Genomic DNA, 19,914 nt, shown 5'->3' with positions numbered 1-19,914 from the left:
GAGACAGACTGGATGTCCTCAAGTTACTCAAATGGGTGAGGTCACACATCAGTTAACTCCGGAAACCTAAATGTTCAGTTTGTAAATGAGGAACTATCTTTTGTCTGCCTCTCAAGATGGAACTCATTTAGATAGTATGAAGCCAAATGTGCAGTGTCTTGTGAAACTTTCAAAAGCCACATTTTAATAAAGTCAAAGAACTTCATTTGTTCTTGTCAATACTCACGCCAGCTAATACGAAAGAGAAGTTTTAACCTGTTAAATCAATACCACCCGCTACACAAACACAAGAGACGGCCAAATGAACTTAGACAGAAAATGAAACATTTTAATCCATCAATCAACTCCATTTACAAAAGTATATCCCTTTTTATATACAATATGTACAGAGACGTATAAACAACTATCATTTTTCCACATGGATTCATTCATACGGTAACTAAACAATAGCACTGTAACAAAACATATCACGGATATTCTGCAGGGGATGCTGTAGTGCAAATGTGTGCAAAATATATAGTGCTGTTGCTCTGTGAATACCTTATAACTCCAGTTGTAATGGATTTTTCTCAGCTTTACATAGATACCCTTATACTTGCTTTGAACATGTATATGACATTGTAATGATTTTTTTATAACCCAGGGGCATATGGAGCTTTAGCCCCCTTGTTAAACCACTTATAACTGTTAATATAATTAAATTAATTAAAATGGCCAAGTATACAAACTGCAAATAAAACATTCTGAATAGATGGTGTTTTTGGAGATACAAGATTATCATTCAACAGCACTTAAAATATGTAAATATTAAGTATATGTCAACGCAGTGTCCTTCCTTGTAATAGAGAGAGATGCCGTCTGTGTTGACACAAAATGATGACTATAAATAGAAACGTTTGTTTGATGAGGCTCATCAAGGCTGATCTCTACGCACAGTCTATATTGTCCTCTTTAATACAGAACTGTGAACGTGAACAAAATTCACCCAACCCCGAAGGGTTTCCTCTAAACAGGGGCAAGAAAGGGGAATTTCATTTAGAGGGCCGGTGGTTGTGCAGTTATCAGTTCTGCCCAGCAGATGGAGCCTCTCCAAGTCTGACACTTCCCAGGAAGGTGGTGTGGTTGGTCATGCTGATGAGTGTGTCCTCATACACTATGCGTATGGAGATCCTCTGACCGGCCCGGAGCAGGCTCACCCCAGCCGTGTAGCAGGTGTTGAACTTGCGCTGGCCCGTCTCGATGCTGCAGGTGCAGCGGAGGAACGGGTTGGAGTCCACCATCACCTCATAACTGGCAATGTCGGTGAAGTTGAGGTAGTACACCTGGTAGAGACATAAAATTCACAGAGGACTGAGAGGGGTAGTCAAAACATGATATTTAAGAGCTTATTTAAGCTGGAACAGCTGGAATACCAGAGTAGCAAATAGGGGTTTGAGTTATAGATGTCGACTTTTAGCCACAGTGAGAGGGGAAAGAAATATGTCTCAAAATATAACTCAAACATTTATGGATAAGCAAAGCGTGCAGGTTTTTAAACTTAGCTACAGAGCAACTGCCAGTTCCTATGACTCGTTGTCTCGGGTTGTAAATTATAAGAGTTACGTCAAGGACCGTACTCACTTCTACCTGACTATATATGAAGTAGACACCGTCCAGCAGCACCTCTAGCTCTCCAGAGCGAGAGTGCATTTTAAACACGCGGTGATGGATGGACACCATCTTCCAGTTCCTAAGGATGCCTTCAGACAGATCTAAACATGTCACAACAAACAAACAAGGGGGAAACAGTCAACATAAACAGCTTTCAGCAGTGTTTAACTACAACCAGAGCTCAGTGCTGACAGAAACTATAAACCTGCTAATGATGCTTACACTCCTTTTAGACTGACAAAGTGATGCGGGATAATCTAAATCTGCTAGCATGCGAGAATTCTGCTGTTGACCGCAGTTAACACAGGTCTGACTTTGAACATAAGAGTATGACTCTATAACAGCTATAGGATTGCTTATAAGTAATCTTGGCAGCAGCATTTAGCTCCCTTACCCATAAAATCTCTAAAAAAAAAAAAGGGTGTTGACATGCTTATTGTTTTGTGTCAAAAGACAAAAGGTGCAACTACAATAGAGAATAGACAGAAGACCCACCTTCTCTCACTTGGATGGTTGTCTCCTGCCCTTGCAGATGAACCACTGCAGGCTGCAAAACAGAGCGAGAAAAGATCTCTGGTGACTAATCTGGATACACAGTAAAACATGAGAACAGCTGTATCATCAGGGATTGTCTGTGCAGGGTAAAATTTAATTTCAATAGCTGACATACTCTACCTGGAATTCTTTTGTTTTTGTCTTATCGGGAACCCCTACAACAATAAGAGAAAGAGAGAGACACACAATCAATTTCTGGCCTTCAACACTGCTGGGGAACAAAGAAGATGATTAAAACAAAAATAAACACTGAAATAGTTTAAAGAACGATCACTGCTCTCCCACACTGTATTTGACATTCTGAATCAGAAACTCTCACTGTGAAGGCAATGAGTTCATCGATTTCGACAACTTGAGCCCCCTTCTAGTGTGGGAATGTGTCTACATGCGGGAATATGCTGTAATCTAAGAACAGATCTCTTAACTCGTGGGTGTTTTCCAGTCCTCTGGCTGGAGCCTTGATTATCTATCTAATAGGCTAACATTATCGCCTCATTTCTATTTTAAGTTTTAATACCTGCTGGACCTTGAGTGCCCGGTGGTCCCTGTGGCCCAGGAGGTCCAGGAGGTCCTGCAGGCCCCACAGCGTTGCTTCCTGGAATACCGGGGATTCCAGGGATGCCCGGTGGCCCCTGTGGGCCCGGGGGACCAGGGGGACCAGGGGGGCCCGGTATAGACCTTTTTTTCCCTGTGAGGAGAGAAAGCAAAATGGTTGGAAAACTAAAAACTAAAGAGCTGGTTAATATTCTGTCAATTTAATTTCAATGGCTTGAAATCACAAATTTACTTCCAAGGGTCTTACAATATGTGCAGCATGTGTACAGATTGTGATATGAATGAAGACAAGACGGCGGAATAATGTCCCCGCCTGAATCACTTTAAGCCAACACGGCTATTGGATTTAGGATGACATCTCAAGGATACTTCGATGAAGGAGACGGCAGGTAGCAGTCTAAGAATGACCAAGATCATTGAAATTATGCATTACCTTTTTTCTTCTCTTTCCTTCTTTCCCTTCCAGTCGATTCTGTAAGAAACAAAAACAGTGGGATTAAGGTTGAAATGGTCTCCTGAACAATTATCATCTCAGATAACATCTTCAGTATCCATCTCATTCCGTGTAGGTATCCTAAATGAGCTAAAATAACAGATTCAGATGTTCGGCACTGAGCACTGGAGTGGAGGTATGTCAGTCTGTGGTATCTTCTAGTGTAGTAATTTGTAAGTGTGGTTTCACCTCCTCTGTATGAACAAGTGCCTTAAGCATTCACAGGCAGTGGAACTGGAGAAGATCATTAGAGAGATACTTTATCCTGCCAAAATCCTTTTCTTTGAATTAAGCCCAGATGGAGAATGCAGATGAAAGTGTGTGTACATGTGTGTGCGTGCGCGCACGCGTCTCCCCTTTACAACCATGTGTTTGCGTGTTTGTGTGTGTGTGTTGGTGGGGCATCTATGTCAGTGCTTGAAAGACAAAATGCACTTGGTGTGTGTGCGTGCGTCTGTGTATGCTCTGTGTGCAGCTGAAGAATCCTTTTCAAAAAGCTGTCTCGCTGCTCTTATGTTTACCATGTCATTACAACTACAAAGGCCATTTAACCTTAAAACCTCACAGTTTGAGTCCCCCTCAAACATATGGCCAGTGTTTCTCCTCTGGCTAAATGACTGGATGCATCCGCATAGATTTCTCTTAACGAGCAGCCCTATCTGGAATCTGGTGCCCGTTAGGAGTGCCCAGAACGCACACATACGCACACATGTGCAAACACAGGACACATACACACACACACACACACACACACACACACACACAAAAACACACATCTAAGGCTGAGATTACAAAAGCCTTTGTCTGTGCGCTGAGAGCAGAGGAGAGACCTGGGAATGATTAGTGTTTAGAGGCTCGGGACTTTACTGATTTATGTAGAAAGTCTCAAAGGTGAGTTTTTTCTTCTAATTTAAACACAATCACTAAACTTCCCCCCAAGTATTCAGTGTCACGCCACAGACATTGGAATGCCTTGTGATCATGCTGCACTTGTTGCACTCAGACATGAAACTTCAAAGGCTTTGCTTTTCTTTTTTTATTTGCATAGCTCACATTCTAAACAAAAACTACAAAAGATAATTCAGACATATTGGCCATATGGTTTTCTGCGGAGCTATTGATTACGATAAATCAATTCAGTGGAATTAATGAAAACCATCAAAGTCTCAGATGATAACCTCTCAGAAATGGCCACCTGGTTCCTTAGAAGTGTAGCATGCACTACAAAGTGATGTCGTTTTTGGGGGGCTGTTTTCTGATGGTTCAGACCTGACCAATAACACAGTTGGATTCCAAAAAATCAGGTTATGTGACAGTTTAAAAAATATATCTCGGGGACCTGATATTATTTCAAGACGGGGGAAATCAACGCGCGCTTCGCTGTCTGTTTCAAATTGGTGAAACCTTCCCAAACTCCTTGTTGTCCTTGTTTGCTATCCAAGTAGTAATCAATCCCATTCCATTCAATCTTTCGCTCCATAAACTCGGCAGCATTATGTGGTGGAGCTGCTTTGTTAAGCAAGCATAAAGAAAATCAATTCCACAAAAAGTGAGAAACCATTAACAAAATTTAAGAGCTCCAAGCCCACCACAAGCCTATTATTTACACTGTATCTAACCCACTCCAAACAAAGAGTTACAGAAACCACTGCTAAACAGACAAGGCCTTTGCTTTTTGCCAAATACATATCCAGTAAATAGACTGATGCAGGTGCACCAGAGAGCAATGGTTTATTGGATTTTGGTCATTCAGCGGTAGTGAATTTGAAGTTTGAGCCTGACAAATATAGAAGCAGGAAGTGGGAGACAATAAAGTGTTTATATACAACTTTTGTACCAAAGTGTAAGGACAGGACACAGCAATAGTAAATGATGATAAATCCAAACAAACGTACCCGTTTCTGGCTGCTTGCCGGGACTTCTTTTCGCTCGCTGGGTTATGCCCCTGCTATCCTCTGTGGCATGGGATTCGCTATTTCTGTGCAGTAACTTCTCCTGGTGGAAAACAAAAGGAAAACATTAATGAGCATGGGAAATTAATATAGCAGAAAATTCAAGAGGACAACTTGCTTTAAACACCTAGACTCTACTCAGAATATGGATATCAGCCAAGACCACCACATAATTCCATGAAGCAAACAAAAGGAATGAGTGGGGCACGTTTTTGAGAGGCGAAACCCACGTTACAAGTTGCCTTTTCTATTCTTGGGGTATAATGTTTGCAGAGAGACAACTTGGGGCATTTGAAAATTTTGAGACACCGTCAGCCAGCATATTCATTTGTGGCCAAGTCATTGTCTGTCCCATTGGGGCTGTAACTCATCCTGTAACCCAAGTCACTTTTGTCTGTGTTTCTGCCGTTTGAGACAATCACCTGGACACGACTGCTCTAAAATTCACCTTTTTATACAAAAGGAGGGCATGAATTGTGGTTAATCTGAGAGCAATACCCATTCATATGGCACCTGGTCCCAGCCCTATTCAGAGGTAGCATGAATACGCTTAAAAAAAAAGAAGGGGGGGGGGGGGGGGGGAGTCAAAGAAAAGGATGTAGCTGGTCTGAGCTCATCCCTAAAAACAGGAAAAGCTATGGTGGGGTGTTCCCATGGGCGAGTGAGTGGCGGGACAAACCGCATGCCTGTGTTCTTATGTGACTGGTTCTGGTCGACCTACATTCACATGAACTCTGTAGGACGTACTGACCTGACTGTAGCACGCTCGAGACGTGACCGGCACTGACAACAAAAATGTTTTCGTGCTAAGGATTCAGAGTTTAAAAAATGCAGTTTGTTTCAAAGTTGCTTTCTGTCAGAACAGCCAGTTTGTGATCACATATTTGGAGGATTCCCAAAAACCCGGAACAGAGACAAAGAAACTCAGCACTGGAAACACAACAAGACCACCCAAAGCCTTCTTTCCGTCGAGCCCCGCAGTACACGACATCGCTTTCGGTCACACTTTGGAGTGTCAGCATAAATAATGGTAAGAGTGTGAGGCATTAAGGCTCTTGATGGCTGAGGACAGACAACTTATATTTGTGCCGGACATCTGCTTGGAGTTTGGATAACTGACATCTCCAAAGCAGTGACACGTGCAGCCCCTTAGCATGGATCAAAAGATAATAAATAATGATGTATCATTTATTCTTATTGCTGGGAGTGAATCAGACAAGCTTACTGACACATACTTTAACCTCTCCTTTTCCATTGGGGCCTATCCCAGTTGGGTACAAGATGACATACTCCATGTTTCCAGCTGTGACGCTGAAGTAAACATAGTTGTTAAAGCCCGACGGCGAGAAAGAAATCTCCTTCTCTAGAAAGCAGCGTGAACTCCAAATGCCTCTTCGTGTGGTTTTCAAGTAGAGCCACTGAAACACCATAAGAGAGGCAAGAAAAGTTATGTTTTGACTTTCTTCTATACCTCGTCTCAGATGTGGGAACCCGGCCCTCCTGTGGTCAGGGATGAGCTCTATCATGTCAAACACCCCCCGCTGGCTGTGTTGGACAAGCTCAAAGTAGTTAAAGTCTACATCCCTGACCGCCTGCCAAACATGTCTGACCTTATAAGCACGGGAATTCCAGTCTGATGGAGCAGTATGTGTTGGAATGGCTCGTCGACACACAGCCCTCCAGATGTTCCCGTGAGCGGCGACGTTCCCTGTTCATTTGGTGCACAGGTGTCTCCACATCTCCTCTCCAGCTGTTGGCGTATAGGGGGCTTTTACCTCTCAAAGGATTCTGGGTGTATGTTCAGGCATATGGTATTACACTTTCGTCTGTTCTGACAGCCAAACATGATTCAACAGCCAATTTCTGGCTCAAGATTAAGCTCCAGGAGAACGACAAAAAACAAACAAGCAATCTGCTAGGCTACTACCAAAACTGTGGCATCTGGTGTTGCAGATGAAGGTAACAAAGTTATTAAAAAAAAAAAAAAAAAGAGGTTATTCCATTATACGACTGTGAGAAATGGTATTGCACCCTTGTTTGCTTCATTTCACTTCATTACAACATTTACAGCCTTCATACCCTTCAAAGGCATGCAGTGTTACAGTAAATCAGGATGACAACGTGTTGGTATGTATGCCAAGTGCCAACTATTGAGTAAACCATTCTTTTTCGGCACAAGGGAAAAATGCTATTAATTAGAGGGCTTTCAAATCTTCAAAGCGTGGGGGGTGCTGTTGCGCGCAGAAGACGCGATTCCCTGTTGCTCTGTGAGGATATGACTAAAATTCAGTCACCCCAGGGATGTGTAATTTAGTGATCACACAAACTCTTGCTCTATTAACACTTACTATTACAGCGGCCTGTATCTCTACCCTTTCCTGCACTAATACCACAGAAATCCACTGACATTCATAACATTTCAAGCTGTTTATGAAAATAAAAGGCTACAGTATGATGGTTTTTTTTGACTGGTACTGTTTCCCAGACGTTGTGGTTGCAGTAACGCCTCTAAATGTCGCGGTTGAGAATGTGAAGTTGCAAAGTTGAGGAGGTGAAACTCAGGGCTGGTGGCTGTGGGTGCCAGATGCAGACTGGGTGCCCATTACTGCTGTACAAGCATTACTAACTTTAATGGCAGGCATACTGCTGGGAATTGTAACTGTGACAGTGAGTTTGTTTTTTTAATTAAATATCATCCAAGTGAGTGTCCTTACCTCAGCCAATATCAGACACTGCTGTCTGGAAAGCCATGTGTTTTAAACCATAACTGGGGTAATTTAATAACAGCATCCATAGATTTCCATCTTAAAACATTGTGGAGCTAAACCTAAGGGAAATGTTGCCTGTCAGCAGCCAATCACACTTTGTTGCAACACTGTTGGCAAACACCTTCAAGCTGAATACTTTGAGAGTTTATTATTTTGGTAGATGTTTGTGATTCTGGACTTAATCTTTACTGGGCGTCTACGCCATCTGTCTGTCAAGACAATTCAGTCTTATATGGAAAAGTTTGCAGCCTCATATCTCTGATGTTTCGACCTCCTCTGCCTTGTGCTTTTATGACAATTGTGTCCACGCTGATTAATTCCCGATATGGAGGCTCGCTCCATATGTACATACGATACTGCTGTTTTAGCTAATCATGCACTGGTCACAATTAAAGTAGATGTGGGTGACAGCCCACCCCAGCACCCCAGAGCTTGTATGCTGCTGAGGACTTTGTGTCCCATCAAACTGACTTTTTTAATAGCCGCTAACTAGACTCCAGATGTTTCAGCATCTGTTCTCTGTGAGACTTTGAAGGCATACATCAGAGGAGAAAATTATTTCATATAATGGTTATAAGAAAAATCTTAGGCTGAAGAATAAAACCATATCTGAGCTAACACAATTAAATATTGCATGGTTCAACTTTTATGATGCGTCACTCACTGAGGTCAGGTGAATGAGGGTCAGGCAGCGACTGCGACACTTACCCTGCATCACGCTCGTGCTTCAGACCTCAGACCCACACACACACACGCACACACGTACGCACGCACGCACGCACACACACCTGGGAGGAGCTTTTTACTGTTGGGAACTGCGCAGATCTGCTGGACAGCTGGGATTTACTGCCTTGCTCAAGGGCATACCAACTGTGAGTGCTGAGGCAAGACTGTTTGTTCACTCCACAGACCCAGATCATAAATGACCAAATCATCTGCTCTCATTAAGAAGCAACTAGTTGATCTGAAAAAGTGTGCGATGTTAAGTGCCACGCCGTTTTTTAAGTACAAGCCAGAAATCAGTGCATGTCTCTAACAAAGAGACATGCAAACCTAAGTATTTCCCATGTTTTCCCTTTTTCCTGCTTCTATTGTATATTTAACGAGTATTATTGCTAAGAAAAATCAATGAACATTGTTTCATTTTCTTTACATTCATCTGCGGAAACAGATAGATACATTTTATAGACACGCTGACACATAGAAAGGCTTAAATTGTGTTATATTGTTATAAATGTGATGTGATAGCATTTGCTGTTCTGCCTTAATTCCTCTCTTTGCCTCAGATCAACCCGCAACCCAAGTTACAAGTAGCCCCTCTTCTGTTCACAGACTGAAAACTGATCAGACACTTGTAGTGTTACAGCTTATATAGCCTCGATCCTTATCTGAGAGTTACAGCCATGGTCCCTTTCTTCCGATCCGCCGTGGCTTGACATTTTTGAATAAAATGCCTTTATAGGACTTTTTATGGTAAAAGACTGTGAAACAAGTCCAACTGGTGGCTGAATAGAAGAAGAGAAAAATGGGATTAAAACTTTATGTTTTGCATGAAAAAAACTGGATGAAAAAAATAAAATATACTACAATCAAACTAACTTTGGTACCAGAATAAACACAGGATAATGTTTTCTTCTCATAATCAAACTTGGGCATTGAACCCATGTAAAGAAACTTTATATGCGCACTTTACATCTTAAAACTTAGGTCAATGTCAAAAGAACCTTTATCATCCATAATGCCACGATCTCAACTGGAGAAAAGTTCTTTCTATTCTGCTTGACTCGAGCTTCACCTAAGAATTACAGTTTGTAGAATGAATGATGTTGACACTGACCAACACACTACATTTGGTGTGCAAAGCTGTTATAACATGAAGACACGCCACTTGTATTTTTAAAAATACAACTAAACCACAATCTGAACTGAGGTTACACACTGATACCATTCTGATGATAAAGCCTATACACTTCTGTTATATCACATGCGTGTCTGTGGTGTGTATTTGTTTGTTCCTCCACCTGGTTGCTTTGGCATTTTCTCTTGAGACTTTCCATGTTCTGTAACACGTATCTGTGTACCTGCACATCAGATTAAATCATACAGATGCTGCTTAAGTGCCTTTGATGAAAACTTGCGTGAAAAATCCAATAAACAATTTTTAGGTCTACAGAAGAGATTCTTCAAAGGAAATGCCTGAAAAGCTAACAAGTGCGGCCGCTGCGTCCAAATGCCACATGCTCCTGTTTCTCCAACTATGTAAACTGTGGGATGTGTAATCAGAGTTGTTTAATGCAGACATCTGGCAAGGACAGCATCACAGCGCTGTTAAATATTCACAGCTGGGCCACAGTCTTTCACCTCATGAAGCATCACCATCTGGGTTGAATACCAGGCCCATCTCACTCGCCTTTTAACCGGCAAAACCAAAAAAGGCTTAGCAAAGGGCACACTGATGGCTAAATGAATAGGCTGAGCTTCCCACTCGGGAGAGGGATACGTGACAAACACCAATATCAGCAATTGATCTCTATAATCTTCCCTACAGAGAAATGAACGCCTCCATCCTCTGGGTGACTATCAAGTTGACGGTTCAGCACAAGTCATGTCCAGCCAATGCCCCACACAGAGGATCATTTTCTCTGCTAAAAGGTTACACAACCAGTGACATGTGAGCTAATTGAGCAAGCAATGCAAAGTTGAGACCTAATCTTGGTCCCTTTGTACTGATCAAATTAGGGAGTGTGGTGATGGAGGGGGTGGGGGGCTGTTGCCAAAGCCACAGACAACACAATGAACATTCAATCAGCCCACTGCCAGAAAAGAAAACACATGTGAGACGAGGCTGGCTCAGCTCCAAGTACCAACTGCCCCATCTAGGTCCTGATGAATTTACATCAGCCCTTGGGCTTTGCACCTGCTGGTGATCCAGTTAATTTTCCGTCCACCTGCTCCAGCACACTGACTGACCCGTCTCTGGGATTCCAGCTGGGCAGGCTGCCTAAGTTTTGGGCATCAACCTCTGTCTGTTTAGGGGGAGCTCTGGAAACAAGACAAATTGGGTTAAATGTGCTTTGATTAAGGAAAAAAAAAAAGTGAGTTAAGTGTGATGGCAACATTTGCACCTCTTAAGTATGAAGGCAACATTTGCACATCTCTCTAACACCCTTTCTATGCTTCCCTGGATGTGTTTACCTGAACAGGAGACTTTGGCCAGGTGACAGACTCTTAAAGCTTATACCTTTGTGCATCTCTGTCCAAGGAGGCTGAATCACGCACACGGAAGCTCTGGTATTTGTCTGGAAACAGAGCTGGCAAAACTTCGTGACAGGCTACTGTAAAATAAGTTGCCCAGAAACATGCCATAACAGAGCACCGACGCAAAAACCTGACACCGTGATACGGGAACAGGAGGACTGCACGGAGGTGAATGAACACGAACACCCTCTGTGTGAGGAATGAAGACAATGTCGACCTGAGAGAGCTTCTTGCGGCTTTTCATTTTAGTTTATTTGTTGAATTAAATGTGTTTACCTCGTGACCCTCTGCGCCGCGGCTGCTGCCGGAGTCCAGTCGCGGGTGTCCGGGCGAGAGCACCGCCGCCAGGTCAGCCAGGTCACTCCCCGCAAGTGTCAACATTGAATCCCGCTTCTGGTGGATAATTTCCCTTTTGACTTCGGACCGCAGGTCCAAATAGCAAACTAGGGTGACAGCGTGTAGAGACAGCGACAGTAGGAATAATCCCAGGAAGACAACACTGCTGCTCCGACTCCTGCACTTCTTGTTGCACGTGCAGGGAGCTGCTCTGGGCATCACTTTGTCCGGGAAATCCTCCGCGGATGAACCATCGCATGCCATTATCGGACAGAGCGCGAGTCAGATGCTCTTTATCTCGGCATAATCGGCTCGTTTGTCTCGCGCGGGCCGCGGCTATTCATTTACGTGGAGACTCATAGGTGCAGCAGCGGCAGGTCGGTGCAAACTTCTTCGAGTATCTGTAGTAACAATGGAGACCCGCCTACCGCTTCTGGGATTGGTCGACGACAATTACGAAGCCAGACAATCCGGGCCAGAGGTTGGAGGGGCTGGATGCACCCAGGTGCAGTAGTTGAGCGCCACCTAACGGACAAAGTGAGCAGCTGCAACGCGTGTGTGTGTGAGGTACTGATAATGATTATGGTGTGGGAGTACTCCCCTCTTTATATCTGTTTGGGTTGTGTGATTATTACTCAGCACTTTGAGGCAGGAAAACACATTTGGTGACTTTCCTCAGCTATTAATCTTCTGTTATGTGAGTGTGAATGGGGAGGGTGATGTAATGTATATTGTTTCCGCATGTGTTTTATGTGCTCTAGGAGTTGGACATGCTGTTTTTCATGCGTCTATGTTGTTTGGCACTTTGTTTTGTTATGTGGGTGGCACGCGGCCCTGTGTGAAGAATTGATTCAGGACTCTGGCCCAGCGTTGTTATTGAAAAAGAGCGAGCAGTTGATGATTTCAACATATCCTCAAAGAGTGGAAAAGTATTGCAAATTATATTGTTAAACAGACTAAACATTATACAATTATGTTTAATTGCATCTGGACCGTGTCAAGCTGAGCGGTATGATAGCAGGCCTGGAAGAGAGTCCATGTCACAGTGAGGTCAACACTGCTCTGTGTACAACACCATCAAATACTCTAAACACATTTCACTCAGCTGGACTTTGAGAATAGTTTGACATTCACGTTGCCAAAAAAGCCAGCAGAGGGCAATGCTTTAGGGAGATTGAATGTGACACTGTGGTTTCTACATTTTCAACATCCAAAGCAGACCTTAATTTTGTTCTTTTCAGATGTAGGCACTTTGATCTGTGAAGCAAGGAGCTAGCCTGTGGATCAGTCCGTCCTTGAGCCCCGTGCACAGAGTCGGGCTGAAACTTGGGGGTTTGATGGATCACAAGCTTAGATTAGTTTTCAGGCAGGTGCCACAAAACATCTGTCTTTATTTCTTTGGGACAAAACCTGACATTTGAGCGCACTTGACCTAGAGAGAGGTACACTCTTTCATGATATGAGCTCACCGTGCCAGACACTGAGTAATTGCTGGTTTTCACTTGATATTGAGGAAGGAGATAATGAGTAAGAATGACTTTTGGCGATTGGAATATGGGTATTTCATCCCTGTGAAATGTTGTTGGTGCAAAGTTGATCAGTATGAGAAGGGGAGAATTTATAACCACATTTCTCAGGGTTGATTATGCCCTTACTGCCACTGCATCACAGACAATTTCTCCTCCACGCAATACGTTTCATTTCTCAAACTCGTCTGCAGAAAAAAGTGGTTCTAGTCAGCTGCCACTGAAGGGCAGCATTGCCAAGCCATAAATCAATACCACGGCATACCAGTGTCCTAATAGACTTCTACTTAAAACAGCTTCATATTGGGTGAATAATGACATTTAAAGAACTTCTTGTTCTTATATTCTGTATATCTTTATATAGCTCCTCTGTGGACTGTTGATCACATATTAAGCTTCCTCTGTCCTCTCCGGAGAAGTCATTTCTCCATTGTTAGAATATAAGATATCATAGAGAGAAAGGAATTCAAAGTAACCCTCATAGGGCCTGTGACTGAGGGCTCAGCCTAAGCACGTTTGCCACGCTTTTCATCCAAGGAGCAGGCACAATGACTTTGAGAAGAAGATAATTCGGGACTGAAATATTTAGGCACATTCATCTCCTATGATTTTAACCCATATTTTTTTTTAGATTGACATGAGCTTTGGGTTATGTCTCCCTTTTCAAATCTTTTGTCATAATCGTGGAAAGACAAGGTCAGAAGGTCAAACTCAACCTAATTCTACTGTCTGAGTCACCTCTGTATCTGTGGCCTTGTGTCAGACAACACAACTTTCAAGCGGTGACAATTAAAAGCAGTTCTTCGTGATTGTTTTTTTCTGGCATCAAAAAGAGCAGGAATAATTCTCATACCATCCCCCGGGCTTCAATGCAGCGTTCATAAATGCTGTGCCACTTCATCCTCTCTGAGCTTATAACAAGATTTAGAGGTTTTCCCTGCCAGATGATAGAGTTTTGCAGGAGGAATAGGCACTTTTATATGTTGCCATGAAGAGTTGAGTGGTGGGCTGATGCTCATGATTTCAACAAGCTGTTGGAAGATGATGGCCGCCTGGTCTCAACTAAATAGGGGCTGCCTGGCAATGTCTCTTTTCTCCTATACCCATTGATAAAATAAGATAAATAAAAATCGACTTTTAGTTGCCATTATAAGGAATCGCTTAGGTGCCAAAGTGATTTATAGCTAATGCAATAATACCGTCAGATATTACGGTAAATGGATTTATACCTCACCAGCACGACTTTATCAGGAGTTATTGTCTCTGCACATTTAATTGTGGAGGTGTAACCTTGGCTAATTGATATGTTGTGGCATTTGATGTCCTACCTATAAATCTCCTGTAAATTGGACTCTGTCTCCCATTTCCCCAGACAATGATTGATACTTTCTCATTGTGAGTGTCTGTCTTAAGAGTCCTTATCCAGATCGGAGCGCTCTCTCCCTACCTTTCTTTTTTAACTGTGCTGTTTTTGTGCCGATGCGTTGCCCTCTCCGCTTCCGTTTGGTTGTTGACTGTCGTTGGGAAGCACTTGAGGTAAACTTAATTGATTTTCTTATTCCACATGGAATCGGTGCAGTTTAGTGGCCTTTTTAGCATGCAAAGGGTTGTTTTGTGTTTTCCCAAGGCAATCCTGTTCAGGGGGATCAGACAATATACAATAACATTTTAGGGTTGTACTTATTCATTACTGGGGGATTTGTCTTTATTGAACAGGAGCAGGAAACATAAGACGAGAGACATGGAATCTTAACCAGAAATTAAAGCTGTACTTATACTTATACTTACTGTTTATGGTATGCATTTTATAATTATTTAAGTACATTAATAATACTAAAGTGTAAAAAATTCTAAATCACAAAAAAGTCAACATTCAATTCAAGTAAAATATGAAGATACATAGCTTGATATGCAGTATGGAGTCATTATACAGTCCCATTTTATCCTCAGATATACACAGACAACACTGAAAGACCACCACAAACAATATTACAAAAATTCCATTTTAGACATTTGTTATACATTTATCTACTATTTTATTCATATATTACACTACGTTTGTGAACCTGATAATTGAGAAAAATGTGACTTCAACTTTTCAGCTTTAGGGCCCAAATATCTCTTCACACATTACTCTAGGACACATGGATGCATCACTTTGCAAAAAGTTGAGAATTGTCTGCACATTTTGATATGAAGGTATCATGTTATAGGTCATTTTAAGATGATTGAGAAAAATAGAGAAAATGCCCTTAGACCTCATATGATTAAAGTATCAAAAATAAAACTACTCAGTAAGACACAGTTTATAGTCTATACAGGATAGTTATTACTGATTCATAAACCTGTGAGTAGCATGTTGTAGCCGGTTGAGACGAAGCTAATTTTTAACTGCTTATATATTGTTGCGGTATATAACAATGCATTATATTTTGAAAAAAATGTGCTATTATATGTAGAATTTTAAATCTTAAAAATAAGTCACTATATTTGTCAAATAAATGTAGGGGAGTTAAAAGTAAAGTAATTTCCAATATAAACAATTATATAATAGTAGAAAATGGAAATATTCAAGCAAAGTACAAGTACTTTAAAATTGTATTTAAATCAGTAAGACAGTAGACCATTGGCATATTGTTACTTTTAAGTTGGCACAGCAAAAGTGTTAGCAAATAACTGCCTACATTCATTCATTCCCATTTTTGTCACCTGATGAATATTAATCCAGAGTTTGACCTTCACTTAACTCCCGAGGGAAACATTTGTCCCTGTCGTTGCTGCATGCTCCTCTGTGTTTACCAGCTAGTCACAAACTGTGTCTGGCTGCTGTTTGGGCAGTACTGTACTGTGTGTTTTTTTTTAGAGCTTTTTCACTGAAAACAGCTGCGTGTGGCTGCTGGAAGTGATGATGACGAGAGTGGTGAGACTGAAAGAGAACAGTAAAGTTTCTGGTCTTAATGTTGAAAAACATTAAACCACTCTGTAAGGTTGGGTCTGGTTTTCCTTCCCCATTACACAGTCATTTGTTTAAAGAGAAATTTTATAATTTACACACTCAAACTTTCTTTGAGTACTTGACGTTTGTGCATACTTTCATGAGAATTCCTGTCCCTAAAAGCTTTTTTTCCCGAGCCAAGTTTTCACTCTTTAAGGCACTTTATTAAACAGTGATGTTTTGCTGTACATTCTGTATTTTTTTTGCCTTGCCTAAAGCTCAGCAGTAGTCCTCTGTGGGTAACCTTGTCTGTTACACTGCGACAGAGACACTGTTCTGTAATTGTTTTTATTAATGGAAAGCAGAGGAGCTGAGAGACATGTAGAACACTCACATGCCAGAGTGAAGACTTGAGGAAACCTCAGAGGATTACAACCGAGCAGTTTATCAGCTACATAAGGGAAATCAAAAGAATCCAGAGTAACATATCACTGATTAGTATTGACGTGTTTATAGTAGTTCAAAATCAGCTAATATAGTTTAAAATATAGTGTAAGTTATAAGGGGGTCACAAGTGTACACGTCAGCACAAACTTATTTATTTGAATACAGACGTATTACCATTCATCTGGAGCCCAGGAACATGACTAAATTAATGCTAATGATGTGTAGATAGGCAATGGTTTGCTACAACAACTTTATAAAGTTTACAATAATTTCTGCTTTAAAGAGATAGTGCTTTTTTTTTTTTCAAGCGGGGTTGTATGAGGTACTTATCCATAGTCAGTGTGTTACTGACATTGGACCGCAGGCTCTGTTTTTGGACTCTCTTTGTCAACTCTGTCACTCTCCATTTTCATCTTCAGTCTGACATTGCATTCACCCTGGTCTTGTACTATATTTACACCAGCTTATCATTTTGGGATGGGGTAAAAAAAAAACAACCTACTCTCAGGCTCACTCTTGTTAGTATTTCTTTAAACCATCCCACTTGTCTTGGGCAAAGCTAAGTGGACGGTGCCCTTGCAAAATTGATAGCAAGGCCCTGACATCCACACTTTATCCTAGCACTGTCCATCATTTAAACCCGATTATCTTCACTCTAACCAGACCAAATGTGATTTTCAGTCGACACTGAAGCATAGCCATGTTAACATACTGGTTTTGCCATGGATTTAAAGGGAAACTTTGCCGATGGTCAACCGGCTTTGTGTCCCTGCAGTGTAGGCAGTGTCTAACCTGACTCTCGCAAGATGACTTTCATTCCTCCTTGCTTCCGCCTTGACTCTGCCTGAACGAAATTCTTCTGGCGAGAGTCAGGTTAGGCAGTGTCCCCAAATGAACGGTCAGTCTGTCCCTCCGTGTTGCCAGCACGCCTGGGGCTCCCCACTAACTTGCCCGGCGGGGGGTCCGCCTTGTGAAGTGAGGCAGACTTTTCCACCTTGTACCGCACACGTTTTGATCAGTAAAAGTTTCCATTTAGTGGAGCCGAGAGAAGTAATGGAACGCCGTCTATGTAAATACAGCTTGACAGCATGTTAGTCTTGCCACAGCACTGATTGACTAATGTTTAATCTCCCATTCGATGGATTGCTTATGAGCAACCCTTTTCCCATTTTAAAATAAAAGTATCAATTATACAACAATGTAAATAGAAATAAAGGTTCATTCAAAACAGACACATTTAATAAAACATTAGTTTCTCTATCGCTTTCTGCATTCATTTTGAATTTAGAAAATGACACATTCATGCGATATACACAGAATACTTTGAGCTATTTATCCTGACTCATATTTATCATGCTTTGCCAGCTCCATCATCAGAGGAATGTTTACATTTTGGGTTTTAGGCATCACATTGCTCAGTTATCCAGATCCTTGATGGAGAGATAATTTAGACTATCTTCTTGCAGACACTTGTATATCTTGGTTGTGCCACGGAATGATGCTAAGTCCAATAAAGAGGTGAAATATGAGTGAGATGCATGTTTATGACCCTTTATATGTGCCAGCATGATGGTTTACAGCCTCCTTGTTCCCTGGGTGTTTTCCACATTGCTTGTTTCTGAGGCTCATGTGAGGCTGCCACCTCCAAGAGCACAACCTCTGCCAGCTTCCATAAACAGTCACTCCCTATATCAAAACCTCTAAACCAGACCAGCAGCATGATCAAGAGCCACACCTGAGGTGAACCCAGAGGTAATCTACCCTTCAGCCTTTCTCTCCGTGCTGCTCTCTTTGTTTATTTCTCTCTGTCTTTGGTGTTTTACTTGCTTATATTTTCTCCTGGTTTGGGATGGGACAAATATTTTGCAGTGTCACCTCCTTGAGTCGACTCAATATTATCATGTCATGATAATCTAACTCTAATAAACCAGGGTTTTCCATTTCCTACCCAGGACCCAGTGACCTTAGACCATTTAATATATTGCCAACCGTGCACTTTGTCACACATCTTTTTTTTCCTGTCTCCCTTAATCTCACTCTTATTCTCAACTTCCCAGCAAAGTCATTGCTGGGAAGAAAAATATCCTTTTTCTCGGGTCAGTTTTCATATTTTTTTCCCCTCATGGGGTGATTTCACCTGTACTCTACAAGATGAATGACTTGAGCGCTCTCACTTGGAAATGGCTGTGTAGTTAAACAATACGATCCCCTCCTTCCTCCAAACAGCTGAACGGACAGGCTAAAAAATGTGAATAGGAGGTGTGAAAAGGCCAACCACTGAAAGTAATTGCTGTTGTGTTCACCAGAGAGAACGAAAATAACTTACAAAGAAGTTGTTTTCAGCCCACCAAGAGAGCAACGTATCAAATTACCCAGGTAGAAGTGGCACAGGTTAACTCACCTGGAAGGAACTAATTCATTTTAAAGCGTGTTATTTTGACTTCCTCTGACAAACACTCTTAAGACCAGTTTTTAATGCTGCTGCACCATCACACCTTAGTGACTTTAAAAGGCAGCAGGAAAACGTGTACTCTGATACCCAGACATCATGTATAGTGGTGTCAGTCAACTACACACAGCACCTGGCTCACCTGTGGTAATTTGTATAGAAATAGACCCCACCATGGGGGCAGATCCAAGGGGGAAGTGATTAATGTTTTTTTTCTAAAGAAAAACATTAATTGCAGGCTACAACGTGGTGTAGTGGTTCTCATAGCGAGAAGGTTCCAGGTTTGCATCCTGATTCGGGGCCTTTCTGTGTGGAATTTGCATGTTCTCCCCGTGTCTGCGCGGGTTTTCTCCGGGTTCTCTGGTTTCCTCCCACAATCCAAAGACATGCACGTGTTAGGTTCATTGATGACTCTAAAATTGCCCATAGGTGTGAATGGTTGACTGTCTCTGTTCGTCTCTATGTGCCCTGCGATAGACTCGGGTCCTGTCCAGGGTGGACCCCGCCTCACGCTCGATGTCAGCTGGGATCGGCTCCAGCGGCCCCCGCGACCCCGACCCCGGGATAAGCGGTTGAAGATGAATAAATGAATGAACATTAATTGCACTGCCCCCCACCCCCAACTTATTCAAAATTTCAAAAATGTATTTTCAGACTCCACATTCTTCACATTTTAGATTCACATCCAAAAAGAACTGATTGAAATGGTGGAACAAATAATGTTTGACAAATATATTTCTGACTCCACATTCCATCTCTGGTTTCCTCCACCACAATGCAAATGAATGGGTAGTTTCCTACGCAGACACTGATGACCAGCAGGCTTTAAAAAAAAAGAGCTTCATAATTTGATATTCATCCATATTAATTAATCATGCATACAGTAGTCCTATACACTGGGAGAAAAGGAAGATGTTGAGAAGAACTAGAGGTGAGTAGACATTACATGCCAAAGACCCTTAAAATGATGATTCAGTTATATAACAGTTA

At 41.9% G+C, this 19,914-nt stretch overlaps 1 protein-coding gene across 2 annotated transcripts; it reads right to left on the bottom strand.

Annotated features, from left to right (window-relative positions):
- Positions 1–355: 355 nt before the first annotated feature.
- Positions 356–11,879, bottom strand: eda (ectodysplasin A). 2 transcript variants are annotated; one of them, XM_083915110.1, is made up of 8 exons: positions 11,508–11,879; positions 5,149–5,248; positions 3,194–3,232; positions 2,723–2,893; positions 2,326–2,360; positions 2,146–2,197; positions 1,621–1,751; positions 356–1,322 (listed from the first exon to the last, which is right to left on the bottom strand). In XM_083915110.1, the coding sequence occupies exons 1-8, from the start codon at positions 11,829–11,831 to the stop codon at positions 1,062–1,064; spliced, it is 1,113 nt and encodes a 370-aa protein (XP_083771236.1). In that variant the 5' UTR covers positions 11,832–11,879; the 3' UTR covers positions 356–1,061. The 2 variants fall into 2 exon arrangements, with proteins under 2 accessions (XP_083771236.1, XP_083771237.1); XM_083915111.1 differs by having other exon boundaries at positions 1,627–1,751.
- Between the last annotated feature and the right edge of the window lie 8,035 nt (positions 11,880–19,914).

The sequence above is a fragment of the Echiichthys vipera genome, assembly GCF_963691815.1.
Source record: "Echiichthys vipera genome assembly, chromosome: 6".
NCBI classification, from domain to species: Eukaryota; Metazoa; Chordata; class Actinopteri; order Perciformes; family Trachinidae; genus Echiichthys; species Echiichthys vipera.
Note: the sequence above shows the minus strand (reverse complement) of the source record. Positions and strands in the feature narration are given on the sequence as shown.

Coding starts and splice junctions, on each gene's coding strand:
- eda (XM_083915110.1), bottom strand. CDS start 11,831: ATGGCATGCGATGGTTCATCCGCGGAGGATTTCCCGGACAAAGTGATG. Junction 5,249..11,507: donor GCGGCGCAGAGGGTCACGAG/GTAAACACATTT, acceptor GTTTTCCACCAG/GAGAAGTTACTGCACAGAAA. Junction 2,198..2,325: donor CAAAAACAAAAGAATTCCAG/GTAGAGTATGTC, acceptor TCTGTTTTGCAG/CCTGCAGTGGTTCATCTGCA.